Source organism: Manacus candei, unplaced genomic scaffold (genome assembly GCF_025592945.1).
Source record: "Manacus candei isolate 608988 ecotype Guabito, Panama unplaced genomic scaffold, ASM2559294v1 h1tg000073l, whole genome shotgun sequence".
NCBI lineage: Eukaryota > Metazoa > Chordata > Aves > Passeriformes > Pipridae > Manacus > Manacus candei.
Window position 1 is genome coordinate 5257186 of NW_026138121.1, and position 20491 is coordinate 5277676.

The following is a 20491-nucleotide window of genomic DNA, read 5'->3' on the forward strand; positions in this document are numbered from 1 at the left end:
ACCAGCTTTGATCCATGAGGAATTTCCCATCTCCCCGGGTGCCCCAAACTCCGGTGCCCAGGCAAGGAGGATCCCAGCTCTCAGCACTGGCACAGTCAGGATGGATATAAACATTGGAAGGCTCCTGCCTCCCCTGGTTGTTGGGCTCCTCACCACATCATACCCACAGTGGAGCAGTGCAAAAGGCCCCCCCAAAATCCCTGTTCCCCCAAATCTGGGCCCTGGGACACTGTGCCCTGTCCCACAGGGCCCCAAAGGGACAGTGGGCAGCTCAGATCCCCCCTGCACAGCTCTGTGATGCTGATCCACCTCACCCTCTCCTGACCTGAGCATTTTCATGGAGGCTGAGCCCAAGTCCAGGTCTCTGGAGCACCTGGAGGGGGTCCTGCAGGTGAGGAACCAGGAGCAGAGCAACCCCAGACAGCTCAGGAGAGCCAAGGCGAGCCCTGACTCCTCACACCCTGGGTTGTTGCTGAGCATTCCCCATGCTCTGAGCTGTTGCTGAGCATTCCCTGTGCCCTGGGTTGTTGCTGAGCATTCCCATGCCCTGGGTTGTTGCTGAGCATTCCCTGTGCCCTGGGTTGTTGCTGAGCATTCCATGCCCTGGGTTGTTGCTGAGCATTCCATGCCCTGGGTTGTTGCTGAGCATTCCATGCCCTGGGTTGTTGCTGAGCACAGCCCCCTGGCAGCCTGGCTGCCCCTCTGCTCCCTGGGCTCCCTGCAGTGTCCCATCCCCACCCTGCTCCCAGCTCTGCCTCCAAGGTCCCCTCTCAGGACTTCGAGGCAAAGGAGTCCCAGTGAGTGATGGGGCTGAAGGGAAGGGGCCTTCCTGGCGTGGGAGAGGCCGAGGTGGGGCTGCCCTCCAGCAGTGGGGAAGGTGAGGGGTTAATGTCCCCCCCTGGGGACTCTCAGTGTCCCCTCAGGACCTCCTGCCATCCCAGGGAGTTGGCTGGAGGCAGCAGGCCAGATCCATTCCCCGGAATGTGCGGCCTGCTCCCCAGGAGCTGCTTCCCAAGGGACTGTCCCCTGGGGCGAGCGCAGGCCCTGGGGGTGCAGAGGACACCCTGGGCTGTCTCAGGAAGGTTTTGTCCCCTCTCCAAGACCATTCCCCGTGCACAGGGGGGACTGAACTCCCACACCTCCCCCCTCGGACTCACAGCGAGGGCTCCAAAGGGAAGGAGGTGTCTGAGCTGGCTGCGGCTCAGGAGAACCTCCAGGTTTTCCCACCGACACGAGGCGCAACAAATCCACCCAGAGCAGCTCCAGGCGCCCAAAGGCACAAGCTAAACCCCGCAGCCCGCAGCCCGAGGCCTCAGCGGAGGCTCCCGCCCGCCCCAGGGCCGGTCCTTACCTGCGGGAGGGCGGAGTTGAGCTGCCTCTGGAGCTGGTCCCGCTCCCGGAGCGTCTCCTGCAGGCGGCTTTGGGTCACCGACAGCGTCTCGCGCGTCTCCCGCAGCGTGTCCAGCAGCTTGTCCCTCTCGTCCAGCATGTTCACCATCAGCTGCTCGAAGTCGGCGTCGGCCTCCGAGCCCTGGGGGGGGCCCAGGGGGTCCCCCTCGCTGATGGTGGGCATCACCTCGCACATCATGGCGGGGGGGGGGCGGTGGTGCCCGGGGGGGTGGGCGTGGGGGGCCGGGGGGTTCGGGGCCCTGCTCACATCACCACGGGCCCCCACGGGCCGGGGGAGCCGGGGCAGGAGGGGGCAGCGGGGTGCTGGAGGTGGGGGGATCCCCCATCCCTTCGCCCGGGGGCTGGGCAGGGGGGGGTGGGGGACGGCCTCGGCACCAGCGAGGTCCTCGGGGTCCTCGGGGTCTCAGATCCCCCCGCTCGTCACTGCCACAGTCCTGGGTCACCTCTGGGCTGCCTCCTGGAGGGGCTGCAGCATCAGGGGCTGCTCAGAGGGGGGCAAAGTGACCCTTGAGGACTCGTCCCAGCGGGGAGCCCGAGCCAGCAGCAGCACAGGGAGGGTCCGAAGGGTTTTGGGGTTGCCCAAACATGTCTGGGGACGATGGGCTGCTCTCCCTAAGGCTGGGCCAGGTGTCACTGCCCTCGTGGGAACGTGTCTCCGCTGGGCATTGCAGCTCCTCAAACACCTACAGGAGAAGGGACAGAGATCAGACCCCTCCTGCTGCCCTCAAAATGCCCGGGGGGCACCTGCCCAGCCCCCTTTGCCCTCCCATCAAACCCTCGAGGCTCAGGACCCACAGGAATGGGGCTGTGCTGGGTTGTACCACCCTGCACCCCCCACTCTGCACCCAGGATGGCACCGAGCTGCAGGGAACAGCACTCCCAGCACCAAAAATCCTGTAACCACCTCTGGCATCCACATATCCTGGGCCAGGACCCTTTTCCCTCCCTGGAGCCCCCGGGCTGCCCAGGGACCCCACGGCCCAAGTGTTCTCCAGCCCCAGGGAATTCACATTCACAGAAAATCAGGCTCAAACCTGAGTCTGGCCCAAACCTGGCAAGGAAACACAGCTACAGATGAGTTGAATGATTGGATTAATGTTCCCCCCCTCCGTGTCCCCCTCCCTTGGCAGCAGCAGGACAGATGTGCTGGGCCCAGCTGCTCAGGAACAACTGAACTCCAGCACAGCCTCCCTGGTCAAACCCTTCCACGGAGGTATCCCCAAAATCCTGCCCAGCACCATTCCCTGGCCAGTGCCAGGGAGGAGAGGCTGGAGGGAAGAGGCAGAGCCACCAACCTGGGCCTGTGCTCAGGATTAAAGCACGGCTGGGCCTGTGGGCTCAGCACTTCTGCAGCCCAAAACCATCACAGACAAGGTGCCAGGCAGGGATTTCTCCTGACACGGAGGCTTCAGCCCCCAGAAGTGAGGGTTCATGTGCCACTGCCACCCCCAGCCCCCCTGGGGACCTGCCCACCCCTCATCACCATCTGTGCCAGGGGACAAACCACGGGCAGGGCAGCAAAACACGACGTGGCAAGTGCAGGGTAAGGGTTGATGCAGGGTGAGGGTTGTTGCCGGGTGAGGGTTGATGCAGGGTGAGGGTTGTTGCAGGGTGAGGGTGGCTGGAGGGTGAGGGTTGTTGCAGGGTGAGGGTTGATGCAGGGTGAGGGTTGATGCAGGGTAAGGGTTGATGCAGGGTGAGGGTTGTTGCAGGGTGAGGGTTGATGCAGGGTGAGGGTTGTTGCAGGGTGAGGGTTGATGCAGGGTGAGGGTTGTTGGAGGGTGAGGGTTGATGCAGGGTGAGGGTTGTTGCAGAGTGAGGGTTGATGCAGGGTGAGGGTTGTTGCAGAGTGAGGGTTGTTGCAGAGTGAGGGTTGATGCAGAGTGAGGGTTGATGCAGGGTGAGGGTTGATGCAGGGTGAGGGTTGTTGCAGAGTGAGGGTTGTTGCAGGGTGAGGGTTGATGCAGGGTGAGGGTTGATGCAGGGTGAGGGTTGCTGGAGGGTGAGGGTTGCTGGTCTAATGCTGCTTTTGTGGAAGTGCCCCCTGAAGTTCTCAAAACTTTACAGCAGATGTAACACTCAAGGACAGAGATGAATGTTCTGAGGCTGTGGCTGCCCCTGAGGCTGTGGCTGCCCCATCCCTGGGAGTGTCCCAGGCCAGGCTGGAGCAACCTGGGCTCGTGGGAGGTGGCCCTGCCCGTGGCAGGGGTGGGGGGGGATTAGCTTTGAGGTCCCTTCCTCCCCAAGGCATTCTAGGATTTGATGGTTCTGTGAACATCCCTATTTCACTTCCCTTTCAAACCAACACACACACATGGACATAAAGGCCCTGCACACAGCCCTGGGCTGGGTCAGCCTGTCCTGGCCTTTGGACTGGGATCAAAGCTCGTGTGTCCAACAGCTCCTGGCACAGCAGGGCACTGCCCCCCATCAAAGGTGCCTTTGTGCCCACCCAGGCCAAGAGAACTGGAGCTCTGCTCCTGGGCTGACATTGGCTCATCAGCAGATGGAGAGTTTGACACAAAAAAACCCTCTAAAAATAGAGGAGCTCTGGCAGAAGCAGCAGCCCCTCAGTGTGCACCCAGCGTGCTGCCCTGACAGCTCTGGGACACCAGGGAGGAGGGACAGGGCTGTCCTGCAGGTGGCTGTCCTCCTCTCCCTTTATAGACTTGATCCAGAGTGGGATAAAACTGTTCTGGAGCTCTGAGGGTTGTTCCTGCTCCTTCCTGGCTGCTGGGACATGGATGACCAGGAGAACTGAGCACCAAGAGCATCCCACCCCTGCAGCATCCCACAAAAACAAGGGCTGGCAGAGGAAAAGGACAGAGAGAGGGACCACTCCAGCCCCTGCTCTCCTTGGGTTGGGTTGGACATGAGCCTCAGCCCTGGAATTAAGCAGGTAAAATGCTACCCAGCTCTTCTGGCCCAGATTAGCAGGGATAACCCCCCCTCACACATGTGGCCACAGCAGCAGCTCTCCTGGAGGGCAGATGTCCTGGGCTCCAGGGAGACCTGGGGCTGAGCAAAGCAGGAATCAGCCTCTCCCCAGGGCTCAGCCCTCTTAGTTTGGGGGCAAAACCCAAATGGGGTGACTTTTCTGCCCCATTTCACCACTGTACCTCTGCCTGTGGGGTGAGTGTGGAGAAAGAACATCCAGGCTGGGGAGAGCAGACAGTGCCCAGGCACAGCATGAACGGCCAAACCAGCCAGGAACTGAGAGAATCAGCAGGTGAACTAAGAGACATTAATCAAGGCAGGAAGGAAGAGCCCTGCAAGCACTCAGGGAGGGGCAAATGCTGCGGGGAATGACCAAGCCACAGATCTGACCAGAGCAACAATGGGATGGAAATGAATCCCAGCTGCAAGGGAGAGACTCCCTCCTTGCGAGGACACCCTGCAGGTGCCAGTCCCAGGGGGCTGTGGTGGCTCCCCCCCGTCCCACGGGGGTGATCCAAGGGGCTGGACCCACGTGGTGCAGGAGGAGGGACAGGTTTACATCCAAGACCAGTTTTCTTTTTGCTCCCCCCACAGTGGAGCTGGGGCACTTTGGGGGTGGCTTTGGGGTTTTTTTATCCCGTGTTTCACACAGGGATGCCCCGTTATCCCTGCTGTGCTTGGGGAGGGAGACACCTCAGCCTGGAGAGGGTGAGCACAGGATCATGGGGACCTGATCCAGGATGGACTGCTCCCACCCCCGGCTCCCCAAAAGCCTCTGTGCTCTGTCCTCCTGAGGATGCTCAGCAAAGGTGAGAAATGGCACAAAACTGCCCAATTAGTGACCAGTCTGTGGCAAAATTAGCGACCCAAAGCTCCTCCATGCCCGGGGTTTTTGGGGTGCCTTCCCTGGAGGGGGGTCACATCCCCCCCCCCGACACTGTGGATTTGGAAGTGATTATTCCTGGATTCAACCACTGCAGCTTTCACTGCAAAAACCACAAATCCCAGGAGCAGCTCAGACACCAGGAAGGTTCATCCCCAGAGTCAGGGCAGCTGCAAAGGTTTTATTCTTCAATTCTTTGCAGCTCTTCCTTTTTCACCGAACGAGGCTTAAAAATTCCAGGAGATATTCCATTTATTCCTTAATGTGTTCTGGCTTTTTTGTTAGTTATGTTTTATACAAAATAGGAGTTTAAATTCTGGCATTCTTAAGTGAAAGGATGAGAGGAAGATGACCTTAAGATGAACTGGGAGAGGTTCAGATTGGATATTAGAGAAAAAAAAATGTTCCCTGAAAGAGTGGTCAGGCATTGGAGTGAGTTCCCAGGGAGGTGGTGAAGTCACCACCAGTCCATTCCAAGTCTCTGGAGGTGTTCCAGAGGCATCTGGATGTGCCCTGGGGATGTGGTTTAAGGGGGATTATGGTGGTGCTGGGTTGATGGTTGGAAGTCTCCTCCAGGCCTGATGAGTTTGGGATTCTGGGATTCTGGGATTTGTGGTGGAAGCCAAGCCCAGGCTGGGGCTGATCCCTGCTGCCTTCCAGCCTTTGGGAGTGGGAATTGTGTTCAGTGAGCACAGGGATGTGCACACAGGGGCACAGACACAGCAACATCCATGCACAGGGAGCTCCTGCCTGGGGTCCCTGCCCTCCAAATGAGCATCCCCTGCTCTCTGCACCCCCCAAACCTCGGGATTTTCCCCTTTCTCCAAAAGCAGCAGCGAATCCCCCATTCCCAGGCGCCTCCTCCGGCGGGTGGGTGACACCAGACACTGTCCCTGCAGAGCTCAGCAGTGCTCAGGCAGAGCTGCAGGTCCAACCAGTCCCTTTTGAGGACCTTGGGGGGCGTCAGGGTGGGTGACAGCCCAAACACACCCCGGCAGGGCAGAGCTGGAGCAGCCCAGGGCGTCAGAGGGCTCTGAGCTCATCACCACCACCAGCAAAACCTCTCAGCTGCCTCTGGTAAAACCACCAAAAAATGCTGCTGCCTGGGCTTAGAGGGCCTTAAGTGATGGGATAATCACGGGGTAGAGGCGTGAGGATGCGAGGAGACAGCTGGTGAGCTGAGAAAACAGACACAGCCCGAGCCCTGGGCTGGGTATTTTTAGCCCCGCGGGGCTGCCAGGCACAGACTTGCTGAGAGCGGCTTTCTTGCCAGGGAAAACGTGCTCGTTCACCAGCCCTGCCCCCTCCGCCCCGGGAATGGGGCTTTTCCCCACTTTTTGGGCTGGAAAGCAGTGGAGAGGCTGGTTCCCAGCACAGGGGATGGAGAGCACAGGGGAGGGGGTTTGCCCTCGAGCCGATGGTTTGCTTGGAGGGTTTTTTGCCCTCGAGCCGGTGGTTTGCTGGGCACAGACCTGCCGGGAGTCACAGGGGAGGGTTTTCTGCCCTCCAGCTGCCGGTTTGCTCGGCACAGACCTGCCAGAATCAGGCTGCCCGGGGGATGCTGGGTGCCAGGGAGCACCCTGGCTTTCCCTTCCCAACGAGGGCGAGAAGCACACCCAGCATTCACCCACCCCCCAGGGAGGACAGAGCCAGTGTTTTCCCTCTGAACAGCTTCACCCTCAGCTCAGCCCCGACAGGAGAAAGACAAAACCTCTCGTGGCTCTGTCAGCAGGATTATCGCCCCAGCAGGCAGCTGGCAAAGAGGGCTTCAGGCACACCTTGGAGGCAGAGGGATTGATCAGCCCCCAAAAAGTCACTTTGATCTTTTCCACTCCTGGAAAATCCTCATCAGCTGCCCAACCAGCTCCTGGAAGAGCAGCACAGTCAGGGGGGCAGAGCCCACGCCAGCATCCCTTGCTTCCACATCCCCCTGCACCCAACCAGCCCCAGATGGGGTCCAGCACCCACACTGACCCTTCCCAGCACCCACAGACCCCTTCCCAGCACCCACTGACCCTTCCCAGCACCCACACTGACCCTTCTCAGCACCCACAGACCCCTTCCCAGCACCCACTGACCCTTCCCAGCACCCACACAGACCCTTCCCAGCACCCACTGACCCTTCCCAGCACCCACACTGACCCTTCCCAGCACCCACTGACCCTTCCCAGCACCCACACAGACCCTTCCCAGCACCCACACAGACCCTTCCCAGCACCCACTGACCCTTCCCAGCACCCACACAGACCCCTTCCCAGCACCCACACTGACCCTTCCCAGCACCCACTGACCCTTCTCAGCACCCACAGACCCCTTCCCAGCACCCACTGACCCTTCCCAGCACCCACAGACCCCTTCCCAGCACCCACACTGACCCTTCCCAGCACCCACTGACCCTTCTCAGCACCCACTGACCCTTCTCAGCACCCACACTGACCCTTCCCAGCACCCACTGACCCTTCTCAGCACCCACAGACCCCTTCCCAGCACCCACTGACCCTTCCCAGCACCCACTGACCCTTCTCAGCACCCACACAGACCCTTCCCAGCACCCACACAGACCCTTCCCAGCACCCACTGACCCTTCCCAGCACCCACAGACCCCTTCCCAGCACCCACACTGACCCTTCCCAGCACCCACTGACCCTTCTCAGCACCCACAGACCCCTTCCCAGCACCCACACTGACCCTTCCCAGCACCCACAGACCCCTTCCCAGCACCCACACTGACCCTTCCCAGCACCCACTGACCCTTCTCAGCACCCACTGACCCTTCTCAGCACCCACACCGACCCTTCCCAGCACCCACTGACCCTTCCCAGCACCCACTGACCCTTCCCAGCACCCACACTGACCCTTCCCAGCACCCACTGACCCTTCCCAGCACCCACTGACCCTTCCCAGCACCCACACAGACCCTTCCCAGCACCCACACTGACCCTTCCCAGCACCCACTGACCCTTCTCAGCACCCACTGACCCTTCCCAGCACCCACTGACCCTTCCCAGCACCCACTGACCCTTCTCAGCACCCACACTGACCCTTCCCAGCACCCACTGACCCTTCTCAGCACCCACTGACCCTTCCCAGCACCCACACTGACCCTTCTCAGCACCCACTGACCCTTCCCAGCACCCACACTGACCCTTCCCAGCACCCACACTGACCCTTCCCAGCCAGATTCAGGAGGGAGAAGGAAGGTGATGCCCTTCTGCTCTTGGTTTTTCCTTGCAGGACTCCTTCCTGCACCTCTTCCCTGTGACACTGTGTTAGAGGTGATCAGGGACGGGCTGCAAAAGTGTCACATCCTGATATTCCCAGCGAGCTCATCCCAACCCCTGCTCCTGCAGGCAGAGCCATGGCCCAGCATGACTCCTCCCCACGGTCACTGAAGCCAGACACCACTTTGGAGCAACGTGTTGAGACCCTGATCCTCCCAGTGTGCCCAGGGAAGGTCAGTCCTGCCCCACAGAGCAGTTCCACAGCTCGAGGGTGGCACAGCAGGAACACCCCCAGCTCCTGCACCCACCCACAGAGCCCACGCCCCATTTCACCCTCAGTGGGAGACGACACAATCAGGCTGGGAACAGGGATGTTATTCCTGTTGGGAATGCTGAAGGGCCCTGGCTCCACAGTGGGAATTGCTGGTTTAAGTGCAGGATGCAGAAATGGAAATGTTCCCCCACAGCAATTCTTGGAGACGCTTTTGCCAAGTGCTCATGTGGGTCACGGGCTGGGATTTCACCTCCCAAGGCATTTCTGCACCACTGAGACCTCAGGAGAGGAGCTGCTCGTGCCACAGTGTCCAAATGTCTGCACTGGGGACACTCCATGTGTGCCAGGAGCTCCTGGGATCACCCTCCACAGCCCCAGGGCCCCTCTCCATCCTTCCTCTGCTCCCTCCATCCCTGTGCTCTGCCACAGACACCTATCCATGCACTCCACAGGTCTCTCACAGCTCCACAAGCCTGGCCCTGAGCAGGATGAAGCCTCCTGGCTCCTCCATCCCGGGTGATCCACTGAGGGGAAAAAGCTGCTTTTCAAGAGGAAAACCAACGTGCAGATACAGCTTTTCTCCCCAAGTCCCCACATCTATCCCTGGGGATACCTCTGGGGCCCTCCAGTGCCCTGAGAAGGACAAGGAAGATCCAATATTCCATGGGGCCCATCTGGTGATGGTGTTCCCACATTCCCCACCGGCAGGGAAGGGCACAGATGGCACCTGGCTGCTGCCAGGGGCAGCCCATGGCCAGGACACCCAGGGATAATAAGGGAAATGAGGCATTCTGGCAAGAAAGAAGGTGCCAGTTTTCAGCAGCAAAGGATGAGATTCCCCCAGCAAAGGAGGAGAGGGATCTGCTGAGGGGGGACCCAGGAAAAGGTGCAGCAATTCCTCCTCCCCCATCCAGGTCTGGGAAGCCTCCTGGGGGGTCCCCACACCCGCAGCAACGTGTCCTTTGGCCCCAAGGGATCAACTTGTCCCTTGCTGGAGATGCCACTGTGGCAAAGGAGGATATTTGGGCAGCACCTGCAGGGTCTGGACCCGACCCAGAGGTGTCGGGAAGCCCTAAAGCAGGGACACAGGACACTGCAAGGAATAGAAGGCAGCAACTCCCCATTTCTTCCCTCCAAGGACACACTTCTGCCCCAAAGGTTTGCTCCAACCCCAAAAAGCAGTTTCCATCTCAGCCTTTGCTCCCTCCAAGCTGCTGAACCAGAGGAGAAACCGTGAGGAAAAATGTCCGGCTCCGGCTGTTTCTGTGCAGGGAGGAGTGAGCTTTGGTATTGCACTGATATTTATACTTCCCAGTGGGAGGGGAGGCATTACACACCACTTCCAGAGGGTATTTTCAGACAGCCACCTGCTCCTCACCATTGTGCAGGAGCACAATTGTTCTGCACCAAAACGCTCCTCAGACGAGGAGCAGAAACCTCTGCAGGGTCCTCCCACCCGGGGGGTCAGTGCAGGGGTGGGGACACCCTGACAGGGGCTGGCACCTCGAATCAGCCACATGTGACAGTTCACAGGACTGTGTCACCCTTGAAGGGTGTTGTAGGGGCCGTGTTGTGGGTCCTGCCTCAGTTTCCCTGTTCCCCAAATGGGCCCCGTGTCCCCCCCCGACCCCGGAGGGAGGAGTGATCCCAGTTTATTGCTGGGAGGAACTGTCGGGGTGAAGCCACACCAACACACAGACCTCCTGCCTTTGCACTCCAGGGGGAGATGACAGACAGGAACGAGCCTTGGAAGGGCTCCAAAGGGATGATCCCTCTGACAAGTGGGATCCCAAAGCCCGGCCAAGGGATTCAGCAAGTCCAGGCTCACCCTCAGGCTGCAGCTCCGGGATTGCAACAGCCAAAAACACGGCTGGGAGGAGGGAGGACGAGTGTGAGGGTGCTGCTAAACCCGTGGGGATCCCTGGAGCCCACGTGGGAGCAGGTGAAGCCCAGGAATATGGAATATGGTCATGGGAATATGGAACACTGTCACCATCACAAGCTGGATTTCACCCTGGGGGACACCTGCCCCAGCTGGCAGAAGGGGTTCCCCAAACCACTGGAAACACAAACCAAATCCCCCAAATCCCTCACAACCCCACTGGCAGCACCACTGTAACAGTGGGACTGTGGCAGTGCTGGAGGAATCCTGATTCCTCCAACGGGAGAGAGGTGGGACAGCCCCGTGTGCCCTGAGCCTGGAAGGGAGGAGAGGGATGCACCCCATGCACACACTGAGCTCATCCCTCTGCACCCAGACCCACCCACAGGGACAAGGAGGGGAATTAAGGGCAGCCAACCCAACCCAAAAGAGTCACAACACTGGGTACAACCATCTCCTCTCCAGGAGCTGCTCTGCTCCCCAGCCCTGGGGGGCACAGGGCCCATTCATCCTTCTGTTCCCATAACTCTGCAACCAAACCTCACATTCTCTGCTCTCTTAGGCCAAAGTCACAGAATCCCAGAACCACGGGATGGTTGGGGTTGGAAGGGGCCCCTGGAGATCACCCAGTCCAACCTGGAGAGCTAAATCAATCAAAGATTAAGTAGAGGTTTAAGTTATCTTCAACTAAAAATTGATGTTGATGTCTTGTAGCAATAAAATATGAAACTATTTCAAAGATTGTTTAAGTAAAAGAAGTCTGGGTTACCTTTAACTAAAGATTAATGTTGTAAGAATAAAATGATTGACTGTCAAGGAGAGGCTTGAGATGTTAAAGGGAGTAAAAGCTCATGAAATCCTTGTTTCAGTGGAGTGTTTCTGGAGCAGGTGACACAGGAACTCATCCAGGTGGGTTTGGGATGTCTCCAGAGAGGGAGACTCCACGCCCTCCCTGGGCAGCTGTTCCAGGGCTCTGCTCTCCCCCCATGGAAAGCAGTTCTTCCCCACACTGAGAGTCTTTGACTTCTGCTTCATTCCAGGCTGTTTTGAACCAGCAGCAGAGGGAAAGGCAACCACAACCTTCTCTTCCAGAGGCAGCACATGGAGGTGAACCAGCCCCTGGATGAATGTGCTGAGGAAGGGGAGCTCTGGGAACCCAGAGAAGGGGCTGGTTTGCAGCCCAAGGGGGTGTAGACACTTCTGGGAGGGAACAAGGCTCAGGAAAACAGGCTCCAACCACGGGGAGAAAACCCTGTGCTGGTCACATCGCTGCAGAACCCCCTCCCCTCTGGGACAGGGAGGTTTGTGCCTCAGCTCCCTCACGAGCAGGGCACAACTCCAACCCCTGCCGAGGCTCTGAGGGGTGCCTGGTGATTTTCCATGATTTCACTGGAGGTTTTGCCACGGGCACATCCCCCCGTCCCCCCCCCCCGCCCCCGTGACACTTGTGATGAGGAGTTCTCTCATCTGGGAGCCTGTCAGGTCCAGCTCCTCCTCGCTGCCAAAGCAGCCCCTGCCCTGCTTTAGTCACACACTGGGAGCACTCGCTGGTGCTAATTTATTCAGTGACGGGGGAAGAGTCACCAGCTCGAAGGGGGATGAGGGAATCTGTGCCACGGGTGCCCCTGAGCCCTGGGGAATGGTGCAGAGGTGCCTCTTCACCCTCCCCCCCAAACCCTGGTACCCACACACAGCTCATTCCCAGCCCAGGGGACACGGGAGGTGCTGGTTGTGAAGCTCCCCTGTGCAAACACCGTGTGCATCCCACCCTGAGCAGCTCCCATGTGAAGCTCCCCTGTGCAAACACCGTGTGCATCCCACCCTGAGCAGCTCCCATGTGAAGCTCCCCTGTGCAAACACCGTGTGCATCCCACCCTGAGCAGCTCCCACGCCTTGGCTGCCCCAGATCCGGGGTTCCTGCCACGTCCCCCATCCCGCTGGAATCCCTTCCACACCCCAAGCACAGCCCTCCCTGCCGTGAGCCTGTGCAGTAACAATCACTCCCACAGAGCTCCTGCACCTCCACCCACTCCCCAGGATAAAATCTGGCCACCGAGCCCACGAAGGGTGGAAAGGGGAAGTGGCTCAGGGAGCTGCCCCTGGGTCTGGAGGGAAATTCTGCTCCCTGCCTCTCTCAGGCAGGTTGTCAATGTTTTCCCACTACAGAATCCCAGAATGGTTTTGGAAGGGACCTTAAAGCTCATCTCATTCCATCCCCCAGCCAGGGGCAGGGACACCTTCCACCAGCCCAGTTTGCTCCAGGCCCTGGCCAACCACCCTTCCCCAGACCCCAGATGATGAGTGGTGATGAGGAAGAGCCCAGAGAGATAATCTGGAGTCAGAGAAGAGGCAGACTGGGCTTTCAGTGTGAAATTTGGGAACTGTCAGAGGGTATCCAGAGCCTCAGTGCTGCTGGCTCCAGGCTGGACCACGGCAGGCTCAGGAACACGTCCCTGCACCACACTCAGGGGGGTCTCACAGCCAACACAACCTGAGAGGGGACAGCAACGGTCCTGGAGCACAACCACCACCCAGGGGAGGCCCCCAGAGCTCAGCAGGTCACCATCAACCACCAAGGCAGCGAGATCTGTGCCCCAACCTCCCCTCTGCTCCCCATCCCATGTGCTCCCCACCCAGGGCTCCCCAGATCCACCAGGACATCACTTCCCTCCACTCTCCCAAAACACAGGTTTTAGTCCCTCCAGTTCCAGAAGAGGGGTGACATCATGGCTTGGGCATTGGGTGACCCCAAACAGAGGCACCTCAGACAGTTTTGGTACCTCAAGAGAGGGGGGTTCCCCTTGTGTTCATCCCTCCTGCTCCCCCTTCCCTGTGCTGAGGAACCTCAGGAAGTTCCTCAATCCCTCTGCTGACGGTGCAACCAATTCCTGAAGAGCCTCCACCCACCTGCAGATGTGCTGTGGTGGATCTGAATCTGGGATTCCAGGGAGATTCTCTGCTCCCAGGACGACCAGGCCAGACCCAGATCTAGCACAGCCCTGCAACACCCACAGGGAAAAGCCCCAGGACACCCCCCGAGCACCTGCACTGGGACACGTGGGGGGACAGGATCCCAGAGCTGGGGTCACTCAGCTCCAGGCAGGACAAGGATCACGGGGTTCATTCCCTGCTGGTCAAAACCTGCTCTTCCTTCCAAGCATCCTCATGCCAGGAATAACCACAGGCCTCCCTCCAGGCCAGAAGGGGAGGATGTCCCCAAGGGGCTTGGAAGGGGAGGATGAAGCCAGCAGAGGAGCACAGGAGGCAGGACTGGTCCCAGCAAGGAGCAGGAGGAGATGGGGACACCCCCAGTCCAGGCTGGAATTACCCTGCTGCTGTTCCCACGAGGGCAGTGCCAGTGTCAGCTCCCGAGGTCTCATCCCTGCCACCCAGCACAAGTGACAGGGGCAGCTGGGGACAGGGACATTACAGGGTGGCTGGGGGCAAGGCAGGGACACTGCAGCTCTGCTCTGTGTCACCCACAGGGAGCGAGTTCAAGGCTTCAACCCACACCCTTCGTGTGCAAAACCAGCCCTGGGACAGAACCCCCCAGGACAGAGCCCCCCGGGCACACCCCAGGACAGAGCCCCCCGGGACAGAGCCCCCCAAGACAGAGCCCCCCAAGACAGAGCCCCCCAGGACAGAGCCCCCCGGGTACACCCCAGGACAGAGCCCCCTGGGACAGAGCCCCCCGGGACAGAATCCCCCGGGACAGAGCCCTCCAGGACAGAATCCCCCGGGCACACCCCAGGACAGAGCCCCCCAGGACAGAGCCCCCCGGGACAGAGCCCCCCGGGACAGAGCCCCCCGGGCACACCCCAGGACAGAGCCCCCCAGGACAGAGCCCCCCGGGACAGAATCCCCCGGGCACTCCCAGCTTCGGGCACTCCCAGCTCTGTCCCGAGTGCTGGAGGAGCTGGACAGCTCCTCGAGAAGGGCTGCAGGAAGGACTCATCCCACAGCTGCCCTGCATTTTAAGCCTCGTTTCTTGCCAGGAGCACTTTTTGGTGGAGGCTCTGCCCCTGCACAGCCCCGGAGGTCGTGCCAGCCTCTGGTCCTGGAGATGCTGTGCTTTGAGAACCGAGGGGAGAAGGAAAGATCCGAGTTGTTTCTCTTTAGGAGAATGGTGGAATTAGCTCAGGCCTTACCAGGCACCAGAGGAACCACAGAAAGCACCTCAAAAATAACCTGCCATGGAAAAAGCTCCATCTGGAGCTCCCTCCTCCTAGACAGAGTTCACAAGGAAGATGTAAAGGTAGGTAAGTGCAGTTCCCTCCAGAGACCCCAAGTACTGCAGAAGCTCAGGAAGGATAAATCAAGCTTTTTGTGAATAAAAAAGCTGTGTTAGACCCAGCAGGGAGCTCTGAGGGCTTCACCCAGCTCCACCAGCCCCTCCTTCCCCACTCTCTGCACTACCTGGCAGCCCCCTACCCCAGGTAATGACCCCCGTGGCTCAGGGGGCAGAGAGGTCACCGAGGTGGAGCAGGACTGGATGGTCTCGAGGGCAGAGCAGCCCTGGACTCCAGCCAGCTCCTCAGCCAGGGTGGTCCCATCGTGCCTGAGCCACCAGGGACGAGGTTCCCGTCCCATCTGGAGCTCTCACCACGCCTGGCTGGTGGTCCTGGCACCCATCCTGCTGCCACAGAGCCAGCACTGCCTTCCCTGCTCCTCTGCACCAGCCCCTGGCCGAGGGATGCTCAGCACCACGGTGGATGAGAGGGATGGGCCAGAGGAAACAGGGAATGCAGGGCCCCAGCTCTGCTCCCCTGGCTTGGGGGGTTGGAAAAAACACCAAGAGCTTCAAACCAAGGGAACCAACACACAACTGCTCCAGCAAGCGTGGGGAGGGTGGTTGGTGGTTTGCAAAGGGTGGCAGCTCTGCTCTGGGTCAGCAGAGCTCTGCTCTGAGCAGGGACCAGCACAAAAAACAGGCTGGGCATTAGTTCAGCTCAGTTTCCAGCTCCTTCCCTCTTCCAATGTCAGCCCTGCAGGGAGCTGGGCATCACTCTGGGCACAGCCCCTGCCTGGCACCCAGAGCCCTGGGAGCTCCTGCCCTCATCCCCACTGTGCCTCCCACAAGGGCCCATGGCCATGCCCAGCTCACCCAAAAAGGGGGCCCCAGCCATGCCATGTTTGCACCCATCACCCCCCCAAAGGGTGTCCAAAACACACCCACCTCTGTTGTGCCCCTCAGCACAAAGCCCCCTGACACACAGCACTGTGCCACCCCCCAGCACTCCCACAGAGTCACAGAAAATCCCAGGATATGCTGAGCTGGAAGGGACCCACAAGGACCATCCAGTCCAACCCCCAGCCCTGCACAGGCCCAGCCCCAGAGTCCCCAGAGTCCCACCCTGTACCCCAGAGGATCAGCCAAACCCTCCTGGAGCTCTGGCAGCCTTGGGGCTGTGCCCACTGCCCTGGGGAGCCTGGGCAGTGCCCAACCAGCCTCTGGGGGAAGAACCTTTGCCTGAGATCCAACCTGAGCCTGCCCTGACACAGCTCCAGCCATTCCCTGGCTGCTGTCCCTGCTCACACAGAGAACTTTGGGGAGCTCCTGCACACACTGAGTTCACAGAATCCCAGACTGGTTTGGGTTGGGAGGGACCTTAAAGCCCATCCAGTGCCACCCCCTGCCCTGGGCAGGGACACCTCTCACTATCCCAGGTTGCTCCAAGCCCCGTCCAACCTGGCCTGGGACACTTCCAGGGCTGGGACAGCCACAGCTGCTCCGGGCAACCTGAGCTGCAGCAAGTGGTCCTGTGGCCAAGCACTGGGACAATCCCCTCGACCACCCCAGGGGGAAGTGAGAGCAGGACCTGGCTGATGCATGTGAGGCATCACCAGGAGGGGAGGAACACGTGTTTGCAGCTCAGCAGGCTTTTAAAGGAATTAAAAGCAGGTAAATACATTTAATGTGGGTAAATACAGCACGACTGGCTGGCAGTGGGGGTTTCCACCCTGGTCCCACTGTTTGGAGCAGTGGTCCCACGGGCACTCAAACAGGGGGTGGCCAGGACACCTTAAAATCCCTGGAGGGGGGATGGAGGGGAGGGGATGACCCGGTGCACTGGAAAACATCTCCTGCCAGAGCTGAGATGTCGTGCACTCTCTCTGTTGAGAGCCAACAGCACATCAAAGCTCACGAGGTGAAAGGAAACACGGGGTGGGGAGTCCCTGTGCACACAGAGCCCAGCACAGCAGCCGAGCCAGCGCCTTCTGAGGGTTCAGGGACCATTTCTGCAGACAGATTTAAATTTCTGGCTTCTTTACAGCACAATTTTGGACCCTGGACACCCCACCACTGGCAAAGGTTGGGCCAAGCAGAACCCAGTGCTGGCTGGGGATGGATCAGCTCGTCCCAGAGCACGTCAGCAGTGCCAGTGCTGCTGCAGCCCCTCCAGGGCAGCACAGCGAGGAAAACCAGCATGTGTCAGGGCTGGGTGGGCTGCTCACCCGAGCAGAAGTGGCTCCCTGCCCAGCCCCCCATGCTGTGCCCTCCCCTCCTGCCTGCCCAGGTTCAGGTGCTGCCTGTGGGCACCAACCCACCCGAGGTGACCTTTCCCTGTCGTGCCAATCCAGGGCACTGCTGAGTGATGCTCAGGATGTGAACACCCGACAGACAGAGCTCCCTGCCCTTGTCTCCCTGGGTAAATGCACCAACTGATCTTCACCAGCTCTGGAAGGGGCCTGGTTTGGACAGACACCAGCCCTTCCCTGCCTAAACACAGCGATTCCAGGCCAGCTCATCCGAGCAGGGATTGCTGCTGGGATTCACCTCTCACCACCCACATCAGGACCTTCAGCCCACGCAGGCAGAGCAGCAGCACCTCCCTCATGCAGAATCCACCCAGTGCAGGAGCTCAGAAGGGTTGGATTCACCCTGGATCCCACCCGCTGGAACTGGAGGGGGGATTTTTGTGCCCTGCCCTTTGCAGAGCGTTCGGTCCTGCTGGAGAACGGGCTGCACTCTGGGCTGGATGAGCCTCAGGCAAAGCATTCCCAGCAGCTAACACCCACCCTGTATATCTTCCATGGACATGGCACAGCATGAAGGGCTGTCCAAAGACACTTTCACCCCTCCAACATCACAACCACAGCTCAGCAAAGCCACCTCCACCTCCCTGGACCTGCTCGGGGTAACTCCAGGGCTGGGCTCACATCCAGCACGAGACGCTCCCGCTCCAGACATGAAGTGAACCTGGACAAGGTTCATCTCTCCCTACACCAAAAGCCACCTTCCTCCCAGGCACTGCACCCCTGTGGCACCTCCGTGTGTCCCAATCCTTCCATGCACGGAGCAGTCATGGATATGAGCCCACCTTGCTCCTCGCTCTCAAGGGGTTTCCAAAGAGCACCAGCCAAGACTGAAGGCTGAAAGAAGATAAGGACCAACCAAATCTTCCAGAGATATGGTGGAATCTAGTTCCTGAGGCCCAGGAACCAAACACCCTCCCAAATCGGGTCTCACCGTCTCCTCTGCCCTTTGCCATCTTCCAGCTGTGTCTGGTCTGGGGAACCTGAGACAGGACAAGGGCTTCTGGGTCAGCCCTGGTCTCATGAGGGGGAACAGATGGGTTTTCTGGTGGGACTGATGTTCTGAAAAGCAATTACACATGAAGACATCCCCAAAAGAGTACGCTGTGCTCTGGCCCGGAGCCCAAGTCATCCTGGGTTTGGATTTTAATTAGCCCTGTTTTGGTATCTGCTCTCTCTTCCCTCCAGATAATGATTTAATTATTACAGACATGTCTTCGAATTAGCAGCTTCCTCAGCGGATTATTCAGCCGGGATCTCCTCAGTCACAGAGCCCAGCTCACCACCAGCACAGGAGAGGCTGGAGAGAGCAAAGGAAAACCCAAACCCTTCCTGGAAAGAGGGACCACATGAGCACCCAGGCGAGCAGGGGCCCCTGCCAAGCCCTTCTCCTGCATTTAGGGATGACCCACAGCTGGCTGAGACACCTCACCCCAAAGCACACCCCAAACATCAGCACCAGGCAGGGCCATGGTGGCATCAAGGCTGGCCTTGTCTTCCCACTACGAAGCCTTTGCACCCAGCAAAGGCTCCACGAGGAGGAGAAGGGGCCAAGCAGGGTGACAGGGATGCAGGACGAGGGGGGACATGGAGCCACCTCTGTGCCTCCCCCTCTGAGGGGGTCCCACATTTGGGGATCCCCCAGGAGAAGGGAGTTCATGGGGACCCGGTGAGGTCATTGCTGGACCACAAGTGTCCCTGTGCTCTTTGCAGGGTTGGTGTCACCCAGTGAGGCCCCCACATTGGGAAAGACCCCAGGGGAGGTGGGACAGGCAGGGAACAAGGTGTGGCAGGTCCAGTCTCCTTTCCCAGCAGTGGGACTGGGCAGGGGCCACGCTGAGGTCCAGCAAGGCTCCAGGCCTGGGGGATGAAGGCTGGATAAGAACAGCAGAGCAGGCTGCCTAAAATAAACACCAGAGGTAAATGCAAAGTGAAGGACGTGGTCCAGAGAGGGGGAAACGTCAGAGTGCAGCTCTGCAGCACGACCTGGGGCCAACAGCAGTAACTCACCTGCAGGAAGGCCAAGGCCTGGCTGAACGGGCTGATTCCTCGCTGCCAGACCCAGGCAGAGCACCCCCACACTGCAGGAATTCAGCCAACCCTCCCCTCAGCCTGGCACAGTCCCTGTCCCCAGGCCAGGCTGGGTCAGGAGGGGACACGCTCCCGAGGCGCCCCAGCCCTCGCTGCAAAGGGCATCGAGCTCCAAGGACACACCAGGAAGTGCTTTGGTCCTTCTGCACCGAGGCACTCGAGCCACTGACTCCTCACTGTGCTTCCCCCAGGACCCCCGGGATCTCCAGCAGAGCCACAGTCCCCCAGCCCTGCCAGGGAACCAGATTGCAGCAGCCACTGGAAAAGCTCTACCGCCTCTCCCTGCTGTAGCAGCGGAAAATCTCCTCTGGCTGCTCTGTCACTGCAGTTCACACTCCAACAGATCAGCTCAAACCAGCTGCAGCTCCTGCTGCAGGAGAAGCCCTCGAGCACAGCCACGCGTGAGGCTGCGGCGGAACGCGCAGCCCGGGCCTCCCAGAGCCAGACCAACCCCACGCTGGTGAGGCTGGAGAGACCCTCCTCCTCTGGATCCCCTCCCGAACTCGAGAAAATCAGACAGGCAGCACGAACAGCCTGGTGCTGTGGCCTGCTATCCCAGCTCACTGGGCTGGGGGTGCAGCCCTGCTGCCCCCCGTGTTCCCGGGGGGATCCACAGCCCTGTTCTCTGGGGGATGAGCCCCAGCCCGCTGCACCACCCACCCCTGCACTGTGTCCCCTGGGGCACTGCCCGGCTCTGTCCCCTCCACCAGCCCCCACGAGCCCCCCAGCACTCCAAGTATTTCAACCCCGTCAGACCTGCAAAAAGACCAACACGCTCGAGAACAAGCTGGGGGAGAGAAAGGCCGTGATGAAACCAACCCTTTGGTTTAATTTCCTTAAGAAACCAGGCTAAAGGAGATGGGAGTGGAAGTGACACACGAGAGAAAGGCAGAAGGATTTTCATTAACCCGATCAAACCTCCTGGAATGTGATAAGAGGCAATAACAGACACCTCCCCTCTGGCCAAGGACAAAGAGAGGCTTCCTAGTTATGAAGAAGAGCAAGAAAATTGGAGTAGAAGAAAGGAAATGACTCGAAAATGGCTGAAATGTCAGATGTTATTAAAAAGCCTTCACCTGGAGAGAAATAATGACCGATGAGAAGAGGGAGATGACGGGGGAAGCTGAACAGATGGGGAACAAGAGGGGTGGGGGGAGCAGGCACCTGGGAACGGCTCTGAAAGCCACCCTGGTGACTACAGGGGTGGGCTGACTTCTGGAGGTGTGCCCCTGGGGAATTTGGGGTGCTGAGAGGCC

General features: G+C 59.6%; 1 protein-coding gene across 3 annotated transcripts in view; it reads right to left on the reverse strand.

The window, feature by feature from the left end:
- Positions 1-1623, reverse strand: part of PPFIA4 (PTPRF interacting protein alpha 4) — a 37791-nt gene extending 36168 nt beyond the window's left edge. For all 3 annotated transcript variants that reach the window (XM_051808723.1, XM_051808722.1, XM_051808721.1), the window contains exon 1: positions 1352-1623. In XM_051808723.1, coding sequence (XP_051664683.1) covers positions 1352-1588 — 237 coding nt within the window. In that variant the 5' untranslated portion in view covers positions 1589-1623. The remainder of the gene's footprint in view (positions 1-1351) is intronic.
- Positions 1624-20491: the final 18868 nt, after the last annotated feature.